The sequence below is a fragment of the Solenopsis invicta genome, chromosome 2 (assembly GCF_016802725.1).
Source record: "Solenopsis invicta isolate M01_SB chromosome 2, UNIL_Sinv_3.0, whole genome shotgun sequence".
Lineage (NCBI taxonomy): Eukaryota > Metazoa > Arthropoda > Insecta > Hymenoptera > Formicidae > Solenopsis > Solenopsis invicta.
Window position 1 is genome coordinate 19,000,977 of NC_052665.1, and position 27,595 is coordinate 19,028,571.

A 27,595-nucleotide genomic window follows, 5' to 3' on the forward strand; every position below is an offset into this window, starting at 1 on the left:
TCGGACCACAAACAGCTGAGTTATTGAGGTTAGAGCAAAGTCACTTTGTAATTTGTTTGAAAAATGGAAAAAAATTTAGTTTCGCGTGTTGATAAAGCATTGTTTTTTAATGGGTAAATTCCATCTAAATCAACGATTTGTCGTTGGTATGCTGAGTTTAAACGTGGTCGTACGGACACAAACGATGCGGAACGTTCGGGTAGGCCATTGGAAGCCGTTTACAAATTACAAAGTGACTTTGCTCTAACCTCAATAACTCAGCTGTTTGTGGTCCGATCGACGTGAAATTTGTACACGTTTCATGTGAAGGTTCGCATTCTAGGGAAACGTGGCCAGCTTGGTACTACTAGCGTTATCTCTGGGTTAGTCTCGGGACTTATTGAACGATGTGTTATATACATGTCATTATTAATAAATTATTGAATTATTTTTTAATCATATACGCAATAAAGTATTCCATTTTGCAAAATTTAAGTTGTTGTAGTAGCTTTGCGCATTGATTTTATATATTAAAAGAAAATGAAGCATTAAAGTATTTTTAAAGCAGAGAGTTTACTCACTTCTCTTTGCGCTATGTGCTTGTAGATAGGCGGTGATAATATCGCACTGTTTGTCACATTTGGCAGTGAGATAATCCTTTCGGCGCAGCTGACGGATTAGCAGCCCTCCCGTGTGAATAATGTGGTCGCGTAGAGTCATAAGCAGGATTTGCAATTCATCCTTTCCTGTGTAAAAAATCTGTGTATATTTCCTGTGTAATATAGTCTTCAATAATGTTTTTATTAAATTAAGTATTTTTTAAATATTTTTTCATTAACTAATATTCTTAGAATGTCGCGTCAGTAAAACAAACTTAGTTTAAATTGTAACAGGGAGAATACTGGTAACATTCTTGTTTCGCGTTAATTTTTGTTTCATGTAATCGCAAAGAACATAGCCTTTGATCGGTGTGAAGTTAGCGCCTAACTAACAGATTTTTAAATTTTGTTTATGCTATTTGAAAGAGCGTTGTTTGTATCCGTTCGTACCTCTTTTGTTTTTGTTTGTACCTCAAGGGGTGCGGAGATACAGCGTTTTTCAGATTTACCCTTCTCTCTCCTTCCACCGAGAACTTAGCCATTTTATAAGATATCGTAAAACGATCAACGGCATTCGAAAGAGAATCGTTTGTACCCGTTTGTACCATTTTTGTTTTTGTTTGTACCTGAAAGAGTTCGAAGATACAGCTCTTTACATTTTTAGTGCTACGCTTTTCAATTTTTTTATGTCCGAATCCTTTGAGGTAGAAATGAAAATAAGGTGGTACAAGCGGGTACAAACGACGCTCTTTTGAATACCATAAACAAAATGTAAAAATCTGTTTTTAGGCGCTGGCCATTTTTTCATGCCCTAATGTTTCTTAACCCCTTGAGGTACGAACGCAAAGGAAACTGGTACAAACGGGTACAAACGGAGTACAATCGATGTGTATCAAACATTTTTATTTCTCATGAAGTTGGTTAACTTTACACTAACTTCACACCGGTCTTCGTTTCCTTCGTCACTGTCTCATCTCGTTAAAATACGATTAATTTCTGCAAAATTCTAGAAAACGTGAAAAAGCGCGCATATTGTGAACGCATCAAATGATGCATGTGCACGTTATATCGCAGCAACCGGTTGCGAGCCATTGCATTATTCATAAAGCCAAAGGTTGTGCGGTATCGAGAAATCTTTAAAAGAAATTTTGCACGAACGATGATGATCCGGAGAATAATAATGGCGTTATTAGAAGAGGAGAACGGAGGAAAGAAGAAATGCGAACAAATCATTTCGCTCTTTTTCTTCTTTTTTCAGCGCACTATATTCATCGATGCTAATAATTGTATGTCGATCTATTTTTTTTTTCTATTACAATGTATCATTTAAAGAAATATTATTGTACTATAGAAATTTAATTGTACGTGAAGAAAAAATTTTTCCGCACGTATCCAGCTAATTCAATTGAAATTGATTTACTATCTTATTTTTTCTCTAAGTAAATACGCAGTAATAATTTTCTATATAACGTCGAATGAAAGCTCCTCCAATTTCAGATAAAAATCAAAGGCAAAATTGCCACTTATTTTAAAATATACATAACAAAGAGACGTTCTGAAAGATTCACAGTTTTATTACTGAAAGGATTTAAAGCTCTTTTAAATATTTATTAAAGCAATTTATTGCGTAAGAGGAACTCATCAGATCTTTGTTGTTATTATTTACAAAAGATACTTTGTAAAGAAAAGCAATTGTTATTTACACAAGCTGCTATATTATAAATAACAGTAAAATCTTCTGCAGGTTAAAAGTTCAAGTGCTGTGCATTTTTTGTATTGTTCAAATCAAATTAAAATAATCTATATCAGATTGAAATTGATGTAATAACTATATAGCTCGCTTTTCAGCATATTATATAATTTTATTGTAAAAAAATTATTTACTCTATCGTCCTGTTTATGCATTGCTGGGAATAATAGATCATAACTTATTACTGGAGCTTTCAATCGTCAAGATGGATATGAGCTTTCATACTCGTCTATTTTTCCGCGATGTCTATGTATCCGGCTCATATCGAATTGTCTTACTTTTCAAAAGCAAACGAGTTTTCTGCAGATATTGATGTTGCGGCCGCGTTTTCAAGGACGATGCCGTCGAATCGCTTTCCGAGCGTCCCTTGTCACCCATCGGTATGCCGTAAATATCTAGCAACAGTTGATCTACCAGCGAAGTAATCACGATTTCTTTCTGCAGCGGTGAATATCGCAAGGGTGGCGGATATATCTAAATGCATTTATTAAGCAATATGATTACAATTTTATTTTTCCAGAAAGTCAGAGATTCTAAAGATATAACTTGTGTTAAGGAAAACAGAAAGATAGATAAGAATTATAAATAATCTGTTCATTTATCTAATAGCATTTCAGTGATAGTTATTTCTACTGCTTCTTGGAAAAGCTAATGTATTAAGTTTCACTGTAAGAGTATAGTACATCTTAAAAATGTCTACACTCTTAGCATCTAATATTACCGGCCATGTCGTGAAACAGAATCGTAGAGAAAAAAATTAAAGAAAGTATTTGATTACGAGTAAAACATAATGTTTACATGTGCGTTTCTCTTAACACATTTTACTAATAGACCAACTTGATTTTTTTCTAAAAAATAGATCCAAAATCCAAATTAACGTAATGTAAAAGATTACGACTTCATATGTCAATGTCTTATTCAGTGGAACAAGTAGACTTTATTTGGACTAAATTTTTTCATAGGCCGTCTTATATTTATGTTTAAATCTCTTTATGTCATTAACAAATTCTCTTGATGAAAACCAATTAACCTCGAGTTGCATCGTATAAATTTACCTTAGGTCTCTTGATGGCGGCATCATGATTCCCGGCATTCTTGTAATTAAACGCGATCACGTTGGGTTCATCTCCCATTGATTTGGATCGCTTTTGCCAGCGCGAGTTCGCGTTTCCGGTCGATCGTTTACTGTTCAACTCCATGAAATCCGGTCCATCCAAAGTCTTCTGTATCAGGTTGCGCTTTTGTCTCCTACATCTCGGCGGAAAAGGATAGCCATCCGAACGGTAAACGAGATCCTGTGTCTGCTGGGTGACGTATACATCACCGAACACCCGTTCATTCTCCACCGCGACGCATTTTACGCGATAAGTGATTTCCGCGTGCTTCTTCAGCGGCGTCACGTTATAGCTCATGATTGTCACTGAAAACGCGCGTTCTCTATGTTGTGGTTCAACCGATCGTCCTGCCCCGATGTGTTCGAGTCTCAACTTTCCCGCATCACACCGTTTACTGTCACACCGGCGAACTTTACCGGCTTGCGAACGATGCACCACGTGCCGTAAATCGTGTTCGATCAATCTCCAATTACGGCTATCTTTGTTGTCGTATTTCCCGTAAGTTCAACTCACGTAACGTAGAAGCAGCTTACAATGGCATACCAAATGCCATTCATCATTGATACTCTTCTGTATTTATTCGTATTTACAACAACAACAACAACAAGTTACGTTAATCTTGATACGAATTTTTATTTACCGAGAATTTTAATGATCCACTTTTATTCTTGCACGGATTCGAAATTTTTATGTTTGAAGAGAAATTTGTCGTGCGGAAAGCATTATCAATCCGTTTTTCTTTACAAAAGACAGTTATTACGCAATGCTTTTGTGCATCGTGATGATTTATGCGGGACACGAAATACAGTTTGATATAAATTTCTATGCAGTAGTGACAAGAATATTTAGCGGAAATGCAATTACATGTTGCGGCTGCAACTGAGTACACTGATGAGTAACCTTGAAACTAACTGCAGGATACAAAAGCGTTGATAAATGATAACTTCTTCTAACATGTCATTAGTTATGTCTAATTATATAATATTTATCTCTATTTTCCGCATTACTCGGCCCATTCTGAACTTTAATGCGTTTAAATGAATATAACACAAGTTTGAAATTAATTTATAAATACGTTTCTCTTGTCAAGATACGTGTTTAATACGTATTCAAAAAGTTATTCAAATATAAAGAAAATACTTTCTTAATTTTCGCTGGTGTGACGTCCAAAATGTGACACTGTATTTATCAACACGCACTAATTCTCACTTCACCATATGTAAATTTTATCTTTAATGAACCCAAATCATTTGCAGTTAAACAATTTTACATACATATTTTACGCTAAAATATGTATGTAACTGATATGAGTGAACATTGTACCACTGCAATTTGAGAAAGGTTATAAATACAATTATTTTTAAATTTTTTAATTTCTCTCGCACAAACGTACTTCTTATCGTGAGCTACTAATTCCCTTCTGGTAGCCAGACCGCAACTGGAAGTGTCGGTGATGATAATCATTTCATTAAGTCTATACCTACATGCATGTTGTCACCCGACTTAGTTAATGGAGGTGGAACTGAAAAATGGGACGTGTGTTTGTATATTCATTTGCATTCCGTAAACAACATGTAACTGCAGCTTATAAATTAAACATTTTCAGTGTTTTTCCGATAAACATTTCTTGCATAAACAGAAGAAACGCATTAATTTAATAATTTGTTTTAATTTATTAATACGGTTTTTCTGTTAAAATATGAAATGCTTATTTTATAAAAATAATATCAATTCTTATTTTTTATTTTATATAAAATTATCAAAACAAAAGTTGCCTTATGATCGTTGCAATTTGTCTTTTTCTTTAAAAAAAAAGATAGAATATTATATGCGTGTGTATATGTATAGAAAAATAATTTTATATCTTACAATAATTACTTTTAAATTAATTTATAAGGCGATACTAAATCCAATTATTATTTATACGTTATCACATTCTGCTTTGCTTAACGATAGTTTACCGTATTTTACCACAGTTGTCCTCCAAATGGCCGGACAGACCATTTCTATTATCGGCGGACGCGATAATAGAACGGGCACAATATGTAGTGTAAACTCCGTTTAAATGCAAAATACAGTCCGGTGCCTTATAGTCATTCACCTGGTAAGTCTGTTGACCCTAATCTGAGAACTGTTAGAGGGGGCCCGTATCTGCGCAGTGTACATGTGCATAAATTTCCATTTTTGTACTTGAAACTTGACTGCAATTGACAAAATGTTTGCCGCAATTTATAAGAAACTTTGTAATTATTACAGAAAGCATAAAATTATTATAGAGTTATTACGGGATCCAATTGTATTGATACGAATTTTATATATATAAATTTATATCAATTTATTTTATTAACTTACAAAGTCATAATTATCAAATAGTACAAGCGTTAATCATTCTTTAGAATTACATTGCATTATACATTTATAGAGATAGGAATATTTATACGAAAACTTAGCTCACATTTAATAAATTATTTATTTTCTTTGCAGATAATTTGTAATTTGTATTATTGGATATTTATACAATTTAATTATACAATTAAATTGAAATATAATATTTGCAAAATTTAAATAATAGGTAAAAATGAAACCTTGCAAATTATTTCAGTATATTATGTACTTTCGTACATTTGTGTTTAATCGATTACGTATATGCTAGTATCGTTTCTACAGCAACCGAGTAATCATGGCTATCTTCTAGAAGCGAATTCAAACGCGTAACATATTGCTAATTATTGAGGATTGATTGGAATAATTTAAATTACGTCAATATTGAGTAATTTAATACAGAAATGGTCGATATACCGTGCACTTGTGTTGACGAGAAACTTTTGGATTACCAGAACGAAAAGTCATCTGCACTTGGTCCGCGTACAAACGAGGTTTACCGAACCTACAATCTTCCATCAAGATTCATATATCCAAGTGAGTTTCTCAGAAGATAATGGGCTATCAACATTTGTCAGCTAATATTCCATTTTAAGTTAAATTCGCTAGTAAAACGAGATAATTGGAGAAATGCTCGGCAATGTGTGGAAACAAGTGAGTTTCGTTTTTCTCGGATGTAATTCAATGCGATCTACGTGCTGCCGCTCTCAAACTCAATATTGCAAATTCAACTGTGTAATACGATGCCGCCGGCTCTTTTTCCTCAATTAAACTGCTATGTAAATCTGATATTTCTCATATGCTATGTTTGGACACATCTCACTGGTGAATTTTCAAAGTTCTCTGCGTTATGCGTATAAACATAAAAGAAATAATAATAATGCTGCACATATTATAAATTACATTTAAATTTGCAACGTGACATAAACGTAAAAATAATTTTGTTAAAAATATTATTAAATAAATATATGAGAAATAGCGTAGTGTTACCAATGGCAAGATTATTTTTTGAACGTAAATAATGGATAAAATTAGTTGTTCCAGATATAAGATATTTTCTCGTACAAAACAATACGTCGTTTGACTGTATATTCCAGTTCAGCAAATAGCTAGCACGATAATATTCAGCTGTTAATAAGCTGGAGCAGCCGATCACTGCACTCGTCGAATCTTATCTGCTTACGAGCATTTTTATATATTTTTCACTGAACTCTTTGCAAGTGACTCGTCGCAAACCGTACACAAAGTTAATGTATGTGGACCGTGCGGCGCCTGAATCTTTTATCGCTGTACGTTGTATAAAATGTGAGATCCCGATACGGTTTTGTTATTCGTCACCGATAATTCCTCGTCGTTTTCCGGCACGCAGATATATGGGCTGCTTATTGCGGAGTGTAGAAGACGAATAATTTCTTAACGTTATTTATAGCACCAGGAATTTTCAAGGAAGGAGCATTTCTGCTGAAAATGTGTATAAAGTAATTTTTATTATTTTCGCTCTCGTGCTCGCAAATGTAATTTAAAGAGTACACGGGTTTTACAAACAATGCGAAAAATGTTTATGTACATATACTAATGGATGTGGATCGTATTTAATTTCAAAAGGCTATTTAAATTCTGCTCGTATAACAAAAGGTTTGCTTAGCTGGAGATTAATTGACTTCCAATAAAGTTGTTTCGCACTTAACCAATATTAAGGGAGAGTTATTAAAAGATAACGTTATCCCCGCAATTTTTGCGGAGTATCTATAGTTCTAGAAATTAATTATGAGTTCCAAGATAATACGAGATATTATGTCGTGGTAGATATGCATATAATAACTTATCGTTGATATATATATATATGTATATATATATATACATATATTTGTGTAATAATGCCTCACAAATGTTGTGTATGCGAAGAAACCCTGGCGCATACGAAGTTAGTGCACAATCAGCCTTCGAGCACACTATGTGCTTCCTCTTTCTCATTTATCTCCTCTTATCGGTTAACGTCGTGAATGTTTTCACGGAGGACGCCGACTGTCAGGTTCACAACCACCTGTATGTCTGTTTGGAGAACAGCAGTTTTCTTCACAGCGTCGCTTTCGAGGACGTCAACGCTGTTCAGACGATCGAGGATATCGAGTTGCATTTGGAAAATCTCGAGATTATTAAAATCGCCAGGAACGCCTTCGCCGAGGTCAGCAACTCATCCGCTCTCTATGTCCGCGATAATCGACTATCGAGTATTGGCCGGCATTATTTCGACGCTCTCGATCAGCTCACTTATTTGGACTTGAGGAACAATACGATCACCAATGTAGAAGATGGTGCTTTCGTGAGTTTGAATAACCTAGAGACTCTGCTGCTGGATCACAACAACATTTCGGACCTGCGACCTGGCATGTGGAAAGGTCTCTCGGAGTTGCACGAGCTCTACATCACCAACAACCGACTCACGTTGAAAAGGAACATGTTCAAGGGACTCAGGCAGCTGGAAACGCTGGTCCTGGACTCGAACGATATATCGGAGATACCGATCGGCGCATTCAACGGGTTATCCCATATAGACCTTCTCTATCTGTCGCGTAACAAGATTTCGACATTGCATCCCGACGTGTTCCGCGGTCTCAGCGAGATAAACGAGCTCGACTTGGGCAAAAATCGACTCAGGGCAATTCCCGCCAATGTCTTTCGGCACATGAAGTCATTGAACTCGCTCTGGCTAAACGGTAATCAGCTGACAGTGCTAAAGCCCGACACTTTCCAGGGTCTGGACAATTTACTGTTCCTCTTCCTGAATAACAACGATCTCCGTTACGTGGACATGGCGGCATTCGCGAGAATGAAGAATATAACTGTGGATCCTGGCTTTAGAATACGCGGCTCGTTAGTGAACGACTTCGGAAAAATCCACGGACAATATCAGTGCAATAGCATGGCGTATCAGATACCGTACGACTGTACAGAGATTAATTCATAGATTCCAGGAACTGGCTGAAGCTCGTAAGCGAGATAATTTTGTATTCACACACAAACGTCCGAGAAAACCGAAAATAATTTATATTATGTTACATTTTACCATAATATAAAGAATATTTTAATTTTCAGAGATTTATAAAGATAGGTATTCAAAAGCTGCATTTGCATGATCACAATTTGTGTCATAATTTACAAAGATAATAATTTAAAGACGTCATATGTTTTATTTGATAAAAGACTGTTCTCTTTCTTTTATGCATGCAAATTTTATGGAATATACTATTTTAACGCGCGCGATTTTGGAAATTTTTTCAGAAATTTTTAAAGGTTACGGTCAAGATAATCCTCCTCATCCTTGCTATTGGAAAACATCCATGGATTACGGCTGGTACGCACCGACAATTCATACAGTGCCGACGTCTTATTATCCCCGAAACCATTCTTTCAGCACTGAGCTCGGACGCGCAGGGATGTACAAGAATTGTTCTCTTAATACAGAACTTGACAAGTGTTTGCTTTAAATTTTACGTCATCTAACTTGTTTAATATCTCTAATATAATGATAATATCTACAATATGTCGTGTACAATTTAAATATTAATGTTTTTATCCGTGCACTAATGTCTTCTTCTTTTTCTTTTATTTTGGTAGAACTTATGACCTAACATGTGTAATCACTTTTATTAGAAACGTATTTGAAAATAAAATTGATGAGTAACAATCAAAGTTTATTTTCATACATGTATAACTTCTTAATTATTCAGGCGTTTCGTATATTATGAAGACGCAGAACTAAAGACGATTATTGGGATACAAAAGAAAAATGACAACGCATATTGATTTTACGCTTATATATGTTTTTATTATTACAGTTTAGCTTATGTATTGCATTAAACATAATAATGTAACAGGTTCTACATCGGGGCGCCTTCGAAATATACAACGCCCCATATCTAATGCATATTAGTGTCTCATTTATTATCATTGCTGCGAGAGATATTATTGATGATTAATATATTATTTCGTTTCCTCTTTATCTTATTATCAATGCGATAATTCATCTATTACGTATCGCCTAATAATCGTTAATTGGAAAAGAACATTGCGCGTACACATTGTCATGACGATTACACATAAATATTTATAACATTTCGCTGTCGATTTTCACACCTCGATACTCGCATTAATTATTATATTTCACATTAATTGTGGTAATATTAGTAATGGTAACTCCAATGGCAACGTAACGCATATAATATATATTTATGTATATATAACATAATGGACATTTATAGTTGCGATCTATTGTTTTAACACATTTAAGAGTAAGATTCATCAACAACCATAATGACTAGGAAACATTGGAAATGTTTTATAATCTATTATGGCAACAGGAGGTGAGTAATGGTTCATACATTCATGTTTTTTTTTCTTTTTTGTTATTCAGGAAACTGCGGCACAGTTAATTGCTATTGTTCTATTGATATCTCTTCGTTCGGTTAATTACGAATCACATCAAAACGTTGAACATTCCAAGAAACTGTTATTGTATCTATCAACCATACCGATAGAAACGTTAATAATACAAAAGATCTCATCACATAATTTTCGTCCGTACCTGTATCATTAATATCGTTGTTCTTGAAAAAATGCTACATACGAAAGTTTAAATGAAAATACTTGTCGCAATGGATTACCATTTCACGGTCGCGATTAACAATCGAGAAATCTTAATGAATACTACGTTTTATTTTAACGACACGAATTTTTCATACTTTTATCGTAATATATAAAATATCGATACAAAAGTTTTACAAAAAGGCGCAAATATGGATGTGCCCCCAAAAAAAACAACGAGTCCAATGCCCTTCCAAACTTAAAATATTAAATTGATAACTCGATTAATCTTCGATATTTATCGGATGTTTTCGCATTAAACGACAAACACCGTTTTTATAGTATAGCATATGTTAGGCCAAAAATAACCACAATAACCTTGTCGACTGAGGTATCGGCTCATCGAGAAATTATCTACTCTCTACTTCTACATCTCATCTCGTGGACTATTGCGAAAAAGATCTTGACGGTCACTGAACGTTGATGCTCGCTGCCCATCGCGTTTTTCGCTAAGCGACACAGAAGCGACTTAATTCAATCGAATAACATTAAACATTTAAATTTTCATCATCACATCTAAATTTGCGCTTTGCTATTATAACATTTCAATGTGTTTAAGCGATATTTTCGCTATCAATCTTTGATCAAGCGATAAATGTTCGATTGCAACGAGCATCTCGACGTGTACCTAACGATTAACGTTGCATATCATAGGAATAATTACATATTTGTATTTATATATGCCTTTGCATTTATATATATTTGTCTTTATATTTATATATATTTTTATATATATTATTTATATAATCTGTATATATTTTTATACACGTTTTCGTTAATATTGTACTACACTTCTTCGCATACTCGCTAGTGACTATAAATTTATATTCTTACATTTGACTCATTTTATCTTAGTGTTTCGCCAAATTCTGATAATCCTTAGTAATTAACGATGACAGATAGAACTCGCATTTTATGTGTGTATGATCTAATTCCCCATTGGTTTTTCAGGGATAAAACTACATTTATTAGTGACCTCCCGAGTTACATCGTATCGAAATTCGTATTCATTATACGAATCGTACGATAAAACGAATAGTGATAATTCTAGAGCGCATTAATCTACACGCATGACGTACTACATTAACGTTGCTCTATAATCGTCCTTCTCTTTCTTCCTTTCCGTTTGTTTCACCCATTTCCACCCGCTCAGGACACGTACTCGCTTTGTTGATTCGTTGTCCTCTCAATGAACTACTAAAAATACGCTTATGATCTTAAGTATCTAAAAGCTTATCGCGAAAAGAAATACGCCGTATCGTTCGTGATTTCTCTTTATTTATTCTTTCGCTTTAATCTTTCGCGCTTCTATCGGTTTATATTCTTCTTGTATCGATCTTGCTCTTGAGATCAGGGAATCGACCTTCGTAATTATCTTTCTATCTTTTATCTCCAGTTACGCGGAAATGATGTCCGATCAAATTTTACTCTTCATATTAAAAGAATTTAATTTCGGATAAATTATATAAAGATATTTAGCTTTTATTTTTGTAAATTATCTGATTGATCTTCGGTGTAATTAAATATAATTCCTTTGATGAAAAGTGTGCAAGAGTGTAGTAAAACTAAAAAAATAAAAAATAAAAATATAAAATAACAGCAACATTATTGTATCTATTTCAAAGCATGATGTAAAATTAATATGAGCACATTAAAGTTCTATAATTAGAATATATATCAAAAAGACCGCCATTCATTCATGCTACACCTTGTATTTTTTTTCGATTAGAATCACCACGAACCGCAACGAATTATCCGCTTGAACTCGTCATCCATTACAACTCTATCGTTTCTTTTTTTTTTCGCGGTTGAATCGCACGCGCGCTTCGCACGCAGTAATGTCAGAAGTCATCACCGCCGGTATTCAGCCTCGATTCAAGGTTCGTCGAAACGTCGACCGCCGCGTGAATGTCAGCCAATTCGAAAGTCACGGCGGTTTTCGAGCACGTGGCGGCCAACGAGTCGATCATGGACCTCGATTCAACCCTTTCTCCCGCGTGGGTGGTCTGTTCGTGGTCATCGAAGCGTCACGTTTCGATTCTCCCTTCCTCTCTTTAGGAGCATGATCAACGTGCTCGCGCCCGGTAAAGATCCGCTCGAGAAAGCACGACGAGCACGGTCGCTCTTTCGTCGACGCTTGTCTACTAAATATCTTCATAATGATTCCCGGATTATACGTGTGTTATTTATCTCGCATAATCCAACGCTCCGACTGATTATGTTAATTTTTAAGATTCCTAACGAATCTACGTAAATTAGTTTTTTCTATGTCTTCTTGAAATCTAACGTGATAAATATCCTTAATATTTTGCATTCCTGGCACCATAGGCTGATTTTAATGATAACGGATTAAATAACATCGACATCATACAGTAGTATTACTTATATAGCGTTACGATACGATTTATTCTTTTTTTTTTGTGTATGTGTGTGTGTATGTGTAATGCGTATGATTGGATTTCATACATATTGGGCTAGCACGCATTGAAATCAAGGAGGTAACGCACAGTACTGGGCTGCGACGTATACATTCGTCGCGCCCACACGCCTATTCGGCTATTATCGTTACTTTTCTCCCATTGATGTGATTACCATCCGACTTTAACATTAAATTCGTTACACACACAGAAATATGCATTGAGTATTATCAAGAGACGAGCCGTCGTGTAATCGGGGATAAATCGATGATGCGTACTCCATCCTATTGGCTTACTGCAGCTCAGATGCGAAATAAAGATATACAATCGCCGAAAATGCGCTTTCGTTGTGCATCATTTGTAAAGTTAACAATTTTGGTGTTTCGCGCGACCGCAATTAACGTAATTTTGTCGAACACGTTCTGTGAAATAATTGCAAACCTATTGCAAAAAGACAACGAAACCTCTTCTTTTATAGAGATTGGACCTTGGTCGAAATGTAACATATCCGATCGCTTATTGTTAATTGCAGTAGTTGCATAGAGTCTTGTGCGACATCACTATAAAGATTATTTTCATAAATGCCAGTTGAAGTAAAGTTAGTTAAGTTGCTACAAGTTTCTAGCTAACATTATTAGAACAACCTTAGCAGTTAGCAAAGACGTTTTTGTTAATCTTAAAACACCGTGCGTCAATTCGCAATTTGTATATAATAACACGTATAGATTTAATCTATATCTAACTACTCTAACATCTTCGTTGGAAGGGGAAGGATAAAGGGGAGAAGGATTTATAACGACCCTATGCCACTACTGCTGATCTGAAGCAAATGGAAGAGAAGGTAAGGAGGCATTGAAGCCCAGCGATCGTACCGCTAAGATCGTATATGTACGTAAGAGATTTCTCCTCGATGTACTGTGACGAATGCTCATAAAGCACAGTAAGAGATATATGTATATATGTGCATACGAGCATTACGTAATCTAAAGGCGTGAAACATGCGCGAATCTATAACTTATTGCACGATCCTCTCGCAATAATCGAAGGATAATCGTCGAAAGTACGAGAGATGTTGATTTGAGAGACTTTAATAATGGATCGTAAACTCGCGCTCCCTCTTACGAAGTAGGGAACACGGGCTTGCAGTTGCGAACAATTTGCGGTGCTGAACCGCAAACTTTATTATATTCACAATAATCGATAGTATGGAGATCACTAATTAATTATCGTATCGACGTAGTGACGTCCTCGCTTAACATTATACGGCCTTACAATACGAATTACTTCGTAACTGCATTTTTATAAATCTCGCAGGTCGCACGAAGGATTTCGCATTATCTAATTCCGGCGTTTTTAAGATGCGGTTTTACAGAAATGACGTCAAAAGTACGAAGATAAATGCCTTTTCGTGAAAGAGATGACTAGGAATGAAATTATGAATTTCCATTAAGGCGATTTTATATGAAGTATAGCATGCGTGCTATTATATATATATACACACACAAATATATATTGTGGCGCGAGATCGATGAGACTAACTTTACCCTGAGGGGAAACGGTTTTTATTATTCGATATTTTCATTGTTTCATTTCGTGTTGAAAATTCTGTGCACAGGATGCGCGAGAAGTATCCTAGAGAATTGAAGATGCGATACCACGCTAATCTACGGATATTGCTGGTGCGCTTATTACTTGAACTACGGTGCAATCGGTGCATTTGAAATGAAAATGAAAACACTGCTGCTCACGACACCACACGGTCACCTTAACTAAACGTGTCATTATATAACGTTTCGATAATTATGATCCAAGCAACGAAATGTCCAATGCTGCATCGCTATTTAGTCAAGATCAACATTGTTCGAACGATCGTTTTGGAGACTAAACCCACAGCTTTGTATTTATGCGATATTTAAGCGAGATGTCAAATGATGTGTTGCAAATAAGAAAATTGGCTTTAAATCAATTAATTTAATATAATTAAGTTACTGAAACATTTTTAATAATTGAGCTATTAATATTAACGAACTACTGATCGAACAATATATTTTTACTTTCATGAAAATTTATCACATAATTGTAATCTTTTCTGAACTTTATACAAAATTCTTGACAATAAGCGTTTAAAAGTATAATATCTGACGAGTCTCAAAAAATTTTCTTCGAGAATTTGCAATGCTGCGAAATAAGAATTTCAGAGAATAAAAAAATATTCAAAATTGAAGAAGAAGCTCATTGATTATGCATATAAAAATTTACTAAGAAAAGCGATCAGTCGAACAAGATACGGACGCAAAATTTTTCCCTCCTGCAAACAATCCCGAAGATCACAGTTACAAGGATTTCTCCGAATAAGCGAACCCTAACTCTATCCGTTCTGCCGAGTGCAATCGGCATCGGTGATTTGATGCAGCTGCGTTGCGTAATCACGCATTTTTGCCATTTCTAGTTCCTACTTTATCTAGTGCCTAGACTCGCACCCCTGAGATATTCTTCAAACTGTAACCGCGTCTACGCATCCAGCGCTGATCCATTGATCTCCGCGCAGTGACGTGATTATGATTGTTTGATTGCTCTTCTTCGTACCGTGGCGTCAGCTCTGAAACTGGAATTTGAGATCTGTTTTGTGTGCGTCAAACTGTTAAATCTTTCGTGCAATCTTTGCGTCCCTGTTTGACCCCTTAATTGCGCAATTTTTTTTCCCTAATCATGAGACTCGCTAAACATGAAATAATTTTTTTAGCGCGAGAAAAATGATGAGAAAAAGACTTCTAATGTACGAATTACGTATTTAGATATTTTCCAGGACGCAATTATGTTTACGGAAATATAACTTCTACAGAAATGTAACTATTTCTTTATTTATTTTTTTTTAAAGAAGAATATTAAGAAGAGACTAAGATATCTGTTTTACTTGCACAAAATTCGCCGTTGAAAATATTTAGTTCGCAACGAACATGGAAGACAGTCTATTTTATATACTGCAGAAATGAAAACTATTAGGATCGCGATTAACCCGGTGGAAATTATGATATATACAAGAACTTACTTTTATGTAACATATTCTTTTATCTCGATACTGCGTTCATGTTGTAACGAATGTAAGCTTGGACGGTGCGCACACTTCTTCGCCACGATGAACGTCGGTGAAGAAACAGCGTGTCTCAGCGAATATACAATTGCAATGAGATCGAGCCTTATAAAAAGTACAAACGATCGAAAGTATCACGTGGTAAAGTGCAATGTCTGCTCAAAATACCTACTTCATTCTGCTTGTCGCAGTAATTTACCAGCGTCGTCGTAGCTTACGTCTTCCGAAAATTATTTTTATTTCCTACATTTTTCAATCGTCTTCTGATATCGCGAAAAACGTGATACGAAGGACACTTCAGTGTCAAGGCACATGAAAATCAAACTCTCAGTTACTTATTACTTATACAGTTAGAAAACCGCGAAAGAGATACGACGAAATCGTATAAATGTCAGATTTTCATTACATAGAGCTTTTTAAATGAAGCGCTGAAAATACAAAGAACAAAAACTGATGGAGGGGCGCTCAGCTCACAAATCGGGTCTTGGTTTCTCGAATGCAAGACAGAATCTATTTAATTTCGAAAAATTTAACTTTAGAAATTTTATTTAGAGACTTTAGACATTTTACTTTTTATATCGTACGAATAGTATTAGAAAATTTTCTTCCGTTGTCATCTTTATTTCATTGATCGTATGTTTGCATTTTTTATTATAAAATAATAACTTCAAATATATTGGATAATTAATTTATATCGTCAGCGCTTCAAACAAGATTATACTTTCAAATAAATCACCCTCCTCCGTCAGTCGTTTAAGTTTACGTCCTCCTTTTTATCTCTATCAATTGATTATATATTAATTGATATTTCTCGAATGTTTTATCACATTTGACAACTGCTTGCGTCAGCAGAATTTAAAATCGCAATAATTATTGCGTAACGTTGATCCTTCCTCTCTTCAGAGCTGAAACCACGGTCGAGTGTCTCTCCTGATCTCTTCTTTAGTCTTATTTTATTAAGTTAAATCTGCGGTCATTCGATGAAAACTGCCTCTTCCTCGTGCTCCGCGTAATTTTAGTTATGTTTAACTGGTATACACCTCGCCAATATACTACATTCAACCTGTTTGCACATACATATGCGTATATGTATATATTTGCAGATCTATGTATTGGGATTACTTTGTCCCGCGTTGCACGATCGCATGCCGGATTTTCGATCGACTCGACCGTTTGCTTTCGTTTCTCGCGCCAAGATCCATCGCTTATATGGTTCCTTAATGCTAAATATCCAGCGACTGAATTTTCAAGAATTTTCTACCGACGGCGTGGTCGTCCTATGCAGCTTTAACGACAACCCGCAACGTGTGAAAATTTAGGAAAAAAAAAATGTCGCCTCTCTTAGGATGCGCGATAAATTTTCATCATCATCGAAAAATCTACACGACAATCATCTATCTTCGATTTATTAAAATTTATTAGCGTACTGCGAATTGATTCGTTATACAATCGTCGTCGGATAAAGAATTTGCGAATTTGGATTTGGATCTGAAAAAACTCGACGTTTCGCGATATCAAAAAACATCGCCCATCCCTGATTATCTTAAAAGCTACCTTTTGCCTGTCTTAACAGTAGAGGCAACTACGTCCTCCCGACTTGTAGTCCTCGATGAAACCAAACGACCGCTTGCAGTCTCGGTTAGCCAAATGTTCAGAATAATGCCCGAATCTCCTCTTTTTTTGTCGTCTTCGATTATCTCGAATGACATAGGCGTACAAATATTTTTACAAACACTGCGAGATCGCCCAAAAGACGCCCATTGCCTGCCTTAATTTCTATCTCGCAATGCCTTTTCCCTTAATGACAATATGACACACGACGATCCGAACGTTAAGCCTAAAAGTGGATGCTCGAAGTAAAACCGGTTGAGGAGATGCCAGGGGCCTACGGAGCGATTCCTGCTTTTATAGTGAGAAAGCGCGTTATTGTTGACGCACTGGATATCGCGGTAGCAATTCAACTGACATCAAGCTGAGATATTAAATGAGTTGCCATTTTTCTTCGACTGAACTTGCCTAACTTTTATTTAACTCGTCAGTGTACACGGATTACATAGAACCTACATTATTTTGCAATACATGATAGATACATGATTCATGAATCATGATCCTTTTAATATACAGAATCTACCTCGTTATCTTATAGAATATTAATTTGTTAAAAGGGAAAACTTTTGTCTTGCAATTTTGCACTAGCACGCGCAATAACCACTACTTATTCACGTTTAATGTGTGATCGACGTTCGTAATTAAAGTGCTAAAAGTGCAAGCAGACCAAGTCCAAGTTCAGGTTCCGAAGAAATTTAAAGCAAGTACCCAGAAAATTGCTTTGGCATCTTAAACCATGCGATTTAATCTATTTGTACTTTTAACGCTTTATTCAACTCTTAATTAAATGAAGGCGGAAAGACTTTATTCGATAACTTTTTTTTTAAACTCAAATGATTAGTGCACTTCGCGTGGCATGCAGTTTCGCGAGTTTCCTACGATAATCTGCAAATATATAGATATCAACATGCTCCGCGTCAACTTTCGCTCGATCAGCGCGTCAAGTGTGGTGCGCCTCAGTCGTGGAACATGCTTAGAGAACGTCGGAGAATTTCATGAGTTCGCGTTTGTATTGTTGCCGACTTGTTGTTATCATTCGCTACCTCATCGCGAGAGTGCCCGACGTCTACACTCTCGCTACGTCGGCCATATCTTGTGGTCTACATGTCCCCAAATATCCCAGCAAAGGTCTTTCGCAGATTCTTCATGGTGTCCTCGCTGTCCTCACCCGGGACCTGCGACTGGCTACCTTGTCGATGGAACGGCACTCTAGATGGCAGCGGAGGTGGTTCATCGGAACGTCGGCCGACGGACGGCGCGCTGCTCACCGTGCTCGATTGAGAAGCTATGAGAATTGAAAGTAGGAAATGTATCATACAAACGTGCCTTGGAATATCAAATAGCATTCGGCAGAGAATTATCAAACGATATTTGCGCGAAAGATATAAAAGCAAGACAAATATTTTCCGATTACTTGATTTAAAAACAATCTTTTTACGCATCTTAATTTGCGCATTAAGATGCGCAATATTTTCAGTTAAAAAACAGTGAAATTAATATCTAACTTTTTTACATGTGATTTTTAAGTGAAGAATATTCGAACTGTTCATCCAAATTTTAATGTATAATTTATTATACGTAAAATATTCATTACGAGTTTTACTTATATATCACAATGGGGTACGAGAGTGTATACCTTGAGAATCACGCCGCTGCACTTGTTGATGATGATCAGTAGCGGTGACGTCGGTCGACAATGGTGCGGTGGAAACTACGGAACCTAAGCTCCCTATGCTAGCCATAGAGCCTACACTTCCGTGGGATCCCAAAGGCGCGGTTGGAGGTGCGCTTCGATCTTCTACCGGGCTACCCACCTGACTAGAACCCGACATCGAGCCCCGCGAGGAGGTCTTCGTCAACACGCTTGGAGGTCGACAGAAAATCTGCAAATCGTACATTTTAATTGATCGCTCGACCCCAATCGTATAATCATCATTGATTTCTACGCACATGCATCTTCGCGGTAACCAAATCCGCGATATGACGTCGATCTTCTTCCTGGGAGTCACCCATTAAAGATAGCGCGCTGTCATTGACCTCAATAATGTGCTCTCGGCCGTCCTTGCCCACCAGTAATTCAATCGCGCAGATATCTAATCCTCCGAATAATTGTGCCACGTGGTCGACCCATGAGCGATGTCTATCACTCAAGATAAGTTGCTCCAGCATTGCCGATCCGGTGTTCGATTTCCAGTTGCCGCTTATGCTTTTCCGCCTATAAAGATTACAAAACAATGTGGCTGAATTCTCTGTAGCTATCATTATTAATTAAACTTAGTGAAGAAAAATTTGAACTCCAAAAAATAACTTCCTATTACTTCCTTTAAACTCTTTCAGAGTTTTGAGTTATTTTTTATGATTATTTTAATTCTCTCTAACGTTTAATTTTCGACAATCAAAAGTTATGTTCATCCCCGCATTCTTCGATGACTTACATGAAAGCCTTGTAATTGTTCCCAATTTTCTGTACGTGCACGTCGTACTTGGTGTCGACGTAGGGTTCCGCCGTGCAATAAGTGTTAGCCATAGCTGCCAACGAAGCGAGATCTAGAAATTCCTGATTTGTTTCCGCACGGGCCTTGCCGGTTCCGCCGTGGGCGTGGCCCAATTTCACTACGACGGGATATCGAGATGCGCTCACCTGTAATCGGAATAGATAATTGCTCCGTGAGTCGAGTAAAGGGAATAATTAACGTGCGAGCATCCTGTCAATGATCATCTCTTTCGTAATTGCTACTGTTCGATTGGTAATTTCTGACCAACATGATGTAATGCATTGCTGCAATTTGCTGTATGCATAATTAAAAATATGAAAATCTCAATTATTATCTGAACACATAATGCATCTTATTTGTAGTCCCATTTGCAATGAAAAATATAGTATACCAATGTGGAAAATTATATAGATAGATGTAAATCTATCGCAGTCTTAAAAAAATGTTTATTTAAAATATATTCATATTTCGTACATATTTATCTTCCGCGGCGTACATGTCATGTTATAATTTATTATTCAACAATTTTCGATGTTTCAAAAATTTCTCGTTTAATGCTAATGAACACATTTGTATATAAATAAAAAATAAATTGAATAATGGTGATACAATTTGTAGAATGAATTTCGCAAAATTAAAATTTATGCGCGAGATATTTTATTTAAACGCAATATTTTTGTAGCACTTTTGATAATGTAATATTCCTTTATTTAAATTGATAGCAGAATAATTTACTTTCATAATAATGACCATGAAATGTTATTAGCCATTAAATATAAAAAAAAACATTACATTATTCTTATTTGATGTGAATTTAATATAATTAAGCAAGAATGATATTTTAATTGAGCTTCTTCTTCGTTGAAGTTCGCTAATCGCCAATTTTACTTCATTTTATTTATTGAATTAGTAAAGAAGATAAAAAGTAAGAAAGACACGCTTCTTAGAATATCCCGTTATAGATAACTATGGAATTTCTTAATGTGATAGAAGAAAGACATAAACGTCAGACTTAAGTGCATACGTCGCTTCTTGAATCTGATTTGCATGATATTTATTAGATTCCTCGTATTCTCTGTATTTTCCATATCAATCTATCTTAGATACTTTTTCCTTCTCCTTTACATATCTAATTATCGTTTTCTCCACTGCCCACTATCATGTATAGAAAACCGACATCGAATATAAAGTTATCTAAATTTTTAATGAACCTGAAATCAACGAAAGAAGATTTTGTATTATCGCAATTGGACCAAACATTATATAAATAATTAATATTATAATAATTAATACTGCAATAAATTTAAATAAATAATGCATACATATAATAATATTTAATAGAATTTATAATATATATATATATAAAATATTACTATACCAAAAGAACAATTTTACTAAAAATTTGAGTAGATTTTTGAAAAAAAAATATATGTATGTATACATAATTTTGTTAGACTATTAAAATAATTATGTAAGACAACTAGTCGCCAGAATGTCAAAATTTTTTGTAGCATTGCTTATTTTGGTGGACCAAAAAACCCCAAAATTCTCTGAAGCGGATTATTGGGAACGGAAACATTGAACTTTATCGGAACATAAGGTATCAATTTATAGGTATAGCGGTTTTAAGGCCTTCCGAAAGGCCTTAAGTTGTCTTCTGAAAGACAACTTTCTTGTAGAACCATATATTGATCAGAGAATTGTTTGCTTTTTTAGTCCACCCTGTTGCTCATCATGCTTGAACGTTCTTCATAATTATTTTAATAAAAAAAAAAAAAAATAATAAATAATTTTCAAAGTTATATTTAGCCAAATTTTTAAATACTTTAACAGAACCTCTCTCTTTCTGTACATATACGAAAAATAGAAAGTTATATTAAAATATATAACATTACCAATTATAATGAAAATTTAAGTGTATCCCTCAAAAATTTGATTGCAGATTATATTTAGATATACCGTGTAATTGCATACATCGTAGCTTGTGCGATATAATAAAAGGGTTAAATCATAAACGAGATATTCCAAAAATATTCATTTTAGTCCATCTTGCGAATTCCATATCGCTGTCGCGTGAGTAATAATCTTTTATTGTTCAAAATGAAATCTCTCTCTGCTAAAATTGTGCGTATCTCGCAGTTAACGATCTGTTTACAAGCGGTATGGATAAAAGAGGAAGTGACTGCTTAGTATCTTGCTCCCATGCTAGTTGAACGACCGTATCCGGACCCAATCTCCGGCGATATACGTAATATTGCATGGCGTGATATGAGAGTGCTCAATCTGCTCGTGCGAGAGCACATGTATTCGTATCGGCATGTGGGTGTTAAAGAAGTGCTTTCTGAGCACCGGTTAAAACGCATATCGTTGCATACGTTGGAAAAGGAACGGCGAATGGCTGAAAGTACCATTGCGAGAAACAAATAAAAAGAGGTTTGCTGTAATAAAATTAGCGATTGAAAAAGATATAACTGTCGCCATCACTTAAGTATTTATTTAAATATTATTATCGCGATGTGACAATATTATCAGACGAAAGTTGCTAAAGAATATTCATAGAAGAGTATATGCATGAAGGAAAAAAAAGCGATTAAATTTAATTGCAATTAGCGACGTGGGATACTGATGAGTGAACGTTGGCGAGGTGCACGAGCGTTTTGATCTCCGAATAATAGAAGATGAAGAAAGCATAAGAAGCAAAGATGTCTGATTGGAGGTGGCGACTGTTGCAGCGAGGAAATCTCGAAGTGATCTTGAAGCCGGCGAGCATGACTGTAGGCAACGGATGTAGAGTGCGGTAGGTAAAAGCTCTTACTGTAGTGGCGGAGAGCGAGAGGGAAAGAGAAAGAGATAGAGCAATGGACGTCGATAGTATAAGCAGTATTCACAGTCGGGACTTAGAGTAAGCTTAGATGTAACGTACGTAAGGCTTGAGACAGGCTGAGATAATCGCATATAGTGGGATTTCAAGGTGGCCTTCAAGATATCGCGTTAAATCGTCTTTTTCTTAGCTCTTCTTAAAATACAGGCAGGTATGCACACTTTCATAATGGTCTCTTAAGAATATGGCCTAAAGAAGAAGACAAATAGATCCTAAATGTCAAAAGCTTGATCAAGCAAATACGCAGAACTATGAAATTGGAAATGATTTGAGGTCATCCTCAGAAGTGAAGTGACCTTCATGAATCATACTGTCGGGCTCGTCTCAATTATGAATACGATCATACGAAAGCGAGACAGGGAAGTCTTTACTAAGACGGAACGTATATATTTTAAAGAGCGAAACGAATCAATAAATTAATTGTGCATTTAAACGGTCTACAGGGAAGAAGAGATGTCTCATCAACACAGCCTTTCAGGAAAATATTTGAACAGCTTAGATTCAGTGTGTGTATTTTCTTTTCAATCAGAGGAATCGAAAACTAACAATATCTTTACCTAAGAAACCAATTTCCGACGGAAAATCACGTGTGGTATATTCTTCGTCCGTAATCCGCTGTGGGAAATGAACGGATTAGATTAAAGTGGAGCAATCGGAGCGACATTGATCGAAAGATCCCGAAGGACGAATCATGAGAGATAGAAAAACATTTGAAAAAGAAATGAAGTGAAAAAGTCGAAAGATTTGTAATCGATAGAAGCGAGAGGCGAATGCGAACGAGGAGATCAGAGAATATCGAACGAGGATGGTTGTGCCTCATCGATAGAGTAACAGAGAAACGGAACGACGAGGATGGAGAACTTCGGCGTCAAAGAGAGAAGGAAGCGACGGGAAAGAGAGCGAACGATGGTGAACGAATGTGTACGTTCGGTGGAGAGGGAAGGAGCAAAAGAGAGACCACGAGGTAGACGGACAGGGAAAACCCAGGGAGAGAGGGACGGGTAGAGAGCACGAGCCAGGAGTCCGACGTAAGAACGTAGGAAGGAACGAGAGCCCGGCGTGTCGCTCGCGCTTGCATTGCTTTTCGAAGCTCGCGCGCGATCGGTCGCACGCTCGCGAGGTACGTGCGTGGTGCAGACTCGTGAAACGTCGTAGGCGCACACGTGGAGAGAGAGAAAGGGAAAGAAAATCCCTCCAGTCCCGTTCCGCGCTTTCTCTCTTTCTCTCTCTCTCTTTTGCTTCCTCTAGCGATCGATGTTACCTCGCGACGAGGATCCTTCTTCGTGCGCGCGAGAAAGTGACCGGTTTCTCGAGATCGGAAAATCGCGAGTGCAGTTTTCTCAGCGGTATCGATCGGTTCCGCAGCTTCGATTCGGTGATTATTATGCTCACTAATCTGTGAGATTCCGAGCACAGAGAAGAGACAGCGAGAAAAGGCGGAAGAGACTGCGCGGAAGAGTTTACGGGCGGAGGAGTCAAGAAGAGGGGTCAATAGAGAAAGGTAATCTGTACATTGCATTGTCAGATTTCCACCGTGATTGCAAGTACGCTTCACTGTATGATCGTTTCTGTGTAACTTCCGGACGGGTGCACCACGAATTACAAAGGAAGAGAACTCTGTTTGGTTTGAGATTCAATTTGTGCGATGGAACGGGTCGAAATTTACATCATAATCAGATCATAGATGGATAATTGAGAAATATGAACTCGAAATTCATCTCTCTTTCTGCAAGCAAACGAAAATTCATATGTATCCCACGGAATATAAAACACGATTATTATACAGGATCTCTTGAAAAATGTGAATTGAAGCGTACTCGAATATTTTGTGTTTCATTGTTTTGTTTTATAAATATTTTATGTTTTAAACTACGTACACAGATATTGAAAAAACATCATAAATCGTAATTTTCATTTAAATGAACATTTCAACCTTTTGGTATTTAATTTTATTTACCCGCTCAATGGTGACGTTTACATATAAGTTTGAAATATTATAATATCGACAAATTATCATGTAATATCTCTTTTTCATAATATATCCATTTTTATAAACATCACAATATTTTTAATATGTTGAAAGTATATCGTTCACAGAAATATACGTTTATTAAATTGGAAAGAATTTCGTAAGTTTTTGTCAACATTTAGCAAATTTTAGTAGATATGACTCAGAAATAAGATTGATATACGAATCAAATGATTGGAGGAAGTAAAACGCGGCACCCAACCAGGTTGAATAAATAGAACGCCTGAATGTGTGTGGTCAAACGAGTCGATCTTATGAATGTCGATCCATAAAGGATTGAACCGGGACTCCTGCACAATAAATAGTACCCCGTAGAGAAACCACATAGTAAACATAGGAGAATACATAAGACAAATAGACGAGTGATTTTTCGATGTACTTTTATGAACGAATATTTACGATAAAATTCAATTTTTCGTAATGTAAAAGTTTAAATAATTAAAGTAATAATAAAATTTTAAATAATGAAAATAATAAATAAGTCTAAATAATTTTAATTTATCAACCGTCTTATGGAATAAGACGTTTAACCATCGAACGCAAAAAAAAGTATTTCAGCAAATGTAGTTTTTTTAAAATAAATTCATCGTTTAATTTAATATCAATTTTGAGATCTACGCCGTATCTCTATGCGCGATTTATAAATAATGACATTACATGCAATTACAGTTTGCGATGATACATCCACCGTACGATTAACACAACGTCTTGAACGCGCGCCTCGTGACATTCGCGCCGTGATGAATGCTGCGCGAGGATCATTTTCCAGCAATTAATTGATACTACTAGTAAGCGATTAAAAATCCATCATTGCGTGAAATGATGAAGAAAAACATGAAAGGACGAACATGATGCATTACTGTAAATTTCCAGTTAGCACAAACAACAATTTTGACATTGATAGATGGCCATCGACAATTATTGCGCTCATTATAGACATTAAATCGTTTCTCCAACGGATTAAAATCGTGCATGTAATAACTAGCCTAGCGCTTTGCAAGAATTACGATCTATATGCTCTACGCAATTACTTTGCTAGCCTGTGATAAGCTAAAATTGAATTGTGCCGTTGATGACGCTGTCGATTGGCGCCTAAGTTTAGCCCGCTTCTGGGAAAGCAATTTCAATAAACGGGCCGTAGGAAAATACGAGAGCGCACGTTCGACCACCTCTACAAGCTAGTCCTACTCCTAAGTACATATGCGCCTCTCTGTTCACAACGAGTTAACGATCGATTCTCCCACGTAAGTCGTGGGTGACTATTTTCCTGGCAACGGTCCTAGCTAATCCAGCATCCGAAATAACGTATTGCCGTCGAGAATTTCATGTCTCGTGAGACGCAATACAAGAAAATTGTTTCGCTGCCAAGGGAGAAGGCATTCGCGCACATTTCATGCGATACGTCTCCAGGGACGATTTTAATCTCGAAAGTATACGTTTCAAAGTGCTATTTTTCTGACATTAATATTACTCTGGATAAAAAGTCACCGACATAATTAAGAATTTTTTTTATACTTTCATACATTTTCTTTAGACTTTTTCTACTATGTAAGGGAATTGCAAGATATTAGAATAATTAAATTAACACTACTTTAATATAAAAAGAATCTTATTAAATGATATCTTAAATTATGAAAATTTTAATTATAAAAATTGTATGAAATTTGAATTGATACGTGAGGAAAAAATTCACCAACAATAGCACTCTAGGATTAAAAAAGTAAGAGTAAAAGAACAAATTTAATTTTCTTGATATTACATTTCTTGATTCTTTTTGAAATAGCTGTGTTTTAAGTCCGGCAAAGTATGCGGTGCGCAGTTCTTGGAAGTTTATAAAATGTTCTTGTAAATGTAAATTTATCTAGAAAATTATTGAGCACAAAGATGTATTTTAGACCGTGTACATCCTTCTCGTTATTTAAATAAGTTTTTAATTAAAACTTATTCATGTACCTAAAACATATTTACTTTTCTTACATTTATTTTTTCATCAATTAGACTTTATTAAAAAGCCACTTATCCTTTTACGATCATCATTAAACTTTAATAAAAAGTATACCTGTTTTTCACAACAAAGTCAGCTTCGAGATAACTTTCTCGCGTGGCAATGCGTTGAGATAAATTCTCAGATGGTCGACGTGACACACTGACATATCGACCTTCGCGTATTCGCGTGCAGCAAGGCAACGAGTGCACCATGCGTTAATGCACCGGAGATTGTTCGATCGATCGAGATGCACGCTCCGATGCGGGCTAAATAATTGCCGTTTTCATTCCGGCGGTGCTATCGCGATCGCGTCGAATCTCATCGATTTTTCGCGGCGCGACCGACTCTCATTGTGCGATTACGCGCAAGAGCGGGATATAATTCACCGTCGTGGCGCGCCGTAAATGCGCCCGCCGTATCGCCCTGCGTATAATATTACGTTTATTACGCGTTACTCTTCGATATACGTCGGACCGGTGTGGCGCCAACCAGCCGGCCACTACGTACACGCCGCGCGCATTCGGTGCACATTCGCGGATAGGAGCTATCGCTCTCCACGGGTTTTATTTCCTTTCAAGGAATATGTAGACGCGGCAGATCCCCCCCTCGTGATCCGGC

The 27,595-nt window shown here is 36.2% G+C and overlaps 3 protein-coding genes across 6 annotated transcripts in view; 1 reads left to right on the forward strand and 2 right to left on the reverse strand.

The window, feature by feature from the left end:
* LOC105193729 (serine-rich adhesin for platelets) overlaps positions 1-4,879 on the reverse strand; it is a 29,389-nt gene extending 24,510 nt beyond the window's left edge. The window contains exons 1-3 of the mRNA XM_039446162.1: positions 3,384-4,879; positions 2,607-2,802; positions 561-725 (exon numbers count right to left, since the gene is read on the reverse strand). Of these exons, the coding sequence (XP_039302096.1) occupies positions 561-725; positions 2,607-2,802; positions 3,384-3,740 (718 nt within the window). The 5' untranslated portion in view covers positions 3,741-4,879. The remainder of the gene's footprint in view (positions 1-560; positions 726-2,606; positions 2,803-3,383) is intronic.
* Positions 4,880-7,332: 2,453 nt separating this feature from the next.
* Positions 7,333-9,321, forward strand: LOC105193718 (leucine-rich repeat-containing protein 15). Its single transcript, XM_011158280.3, has 2 exons — positions 7,333-8,816; positions 9,108-9,321. Exon 1 carries the CDS (start codon positions 7,669-7,671, stop codon positions 8,791-8,793), a length of 1,125 nt encoding a protein of 374 aa, XP_011156582.3. The 5' UTR covers positions 7,333-7,668; the 3' UTR covers positions 8,794-8,816; positions 9,108-9,321.
* Positions 9,322-9,632: 311 nt separating this feature from the next.
* Positions 9,633-27,595, reverse strand: part of LOC105193711 (synapsin) — a 51,499-nt gene continuing 33,536 nt past the window's right edge. For all 4 annotated transcript variants that reach the window (XM_011158270.3, XM_039446165.1, XM_026135415.2 and 1 more), the window contains exons 7-10: positions 20,021-20,226; positions 19,536-19,800; positions 19,222-19,468; positions 9,633-18,870 (exon numbers count right to left, since the gene is read on the reverse strand). In XM_011158270.3, coding sequence (XP_011156572.1) covers positions 18,686-18,870; positions 19,222-19,468; positions 19,536-19,800; positions 20,021-20,226 — 903 coding nt within the window. In that variant the 3' untranslated portion in view covers positions 9,633-18,685. The remainder of the gene's footprint in view (positions 18,871-19,221; positions 19,469-19,535; positions 19,801-20,020; positions 20,227-27,595) is intronic.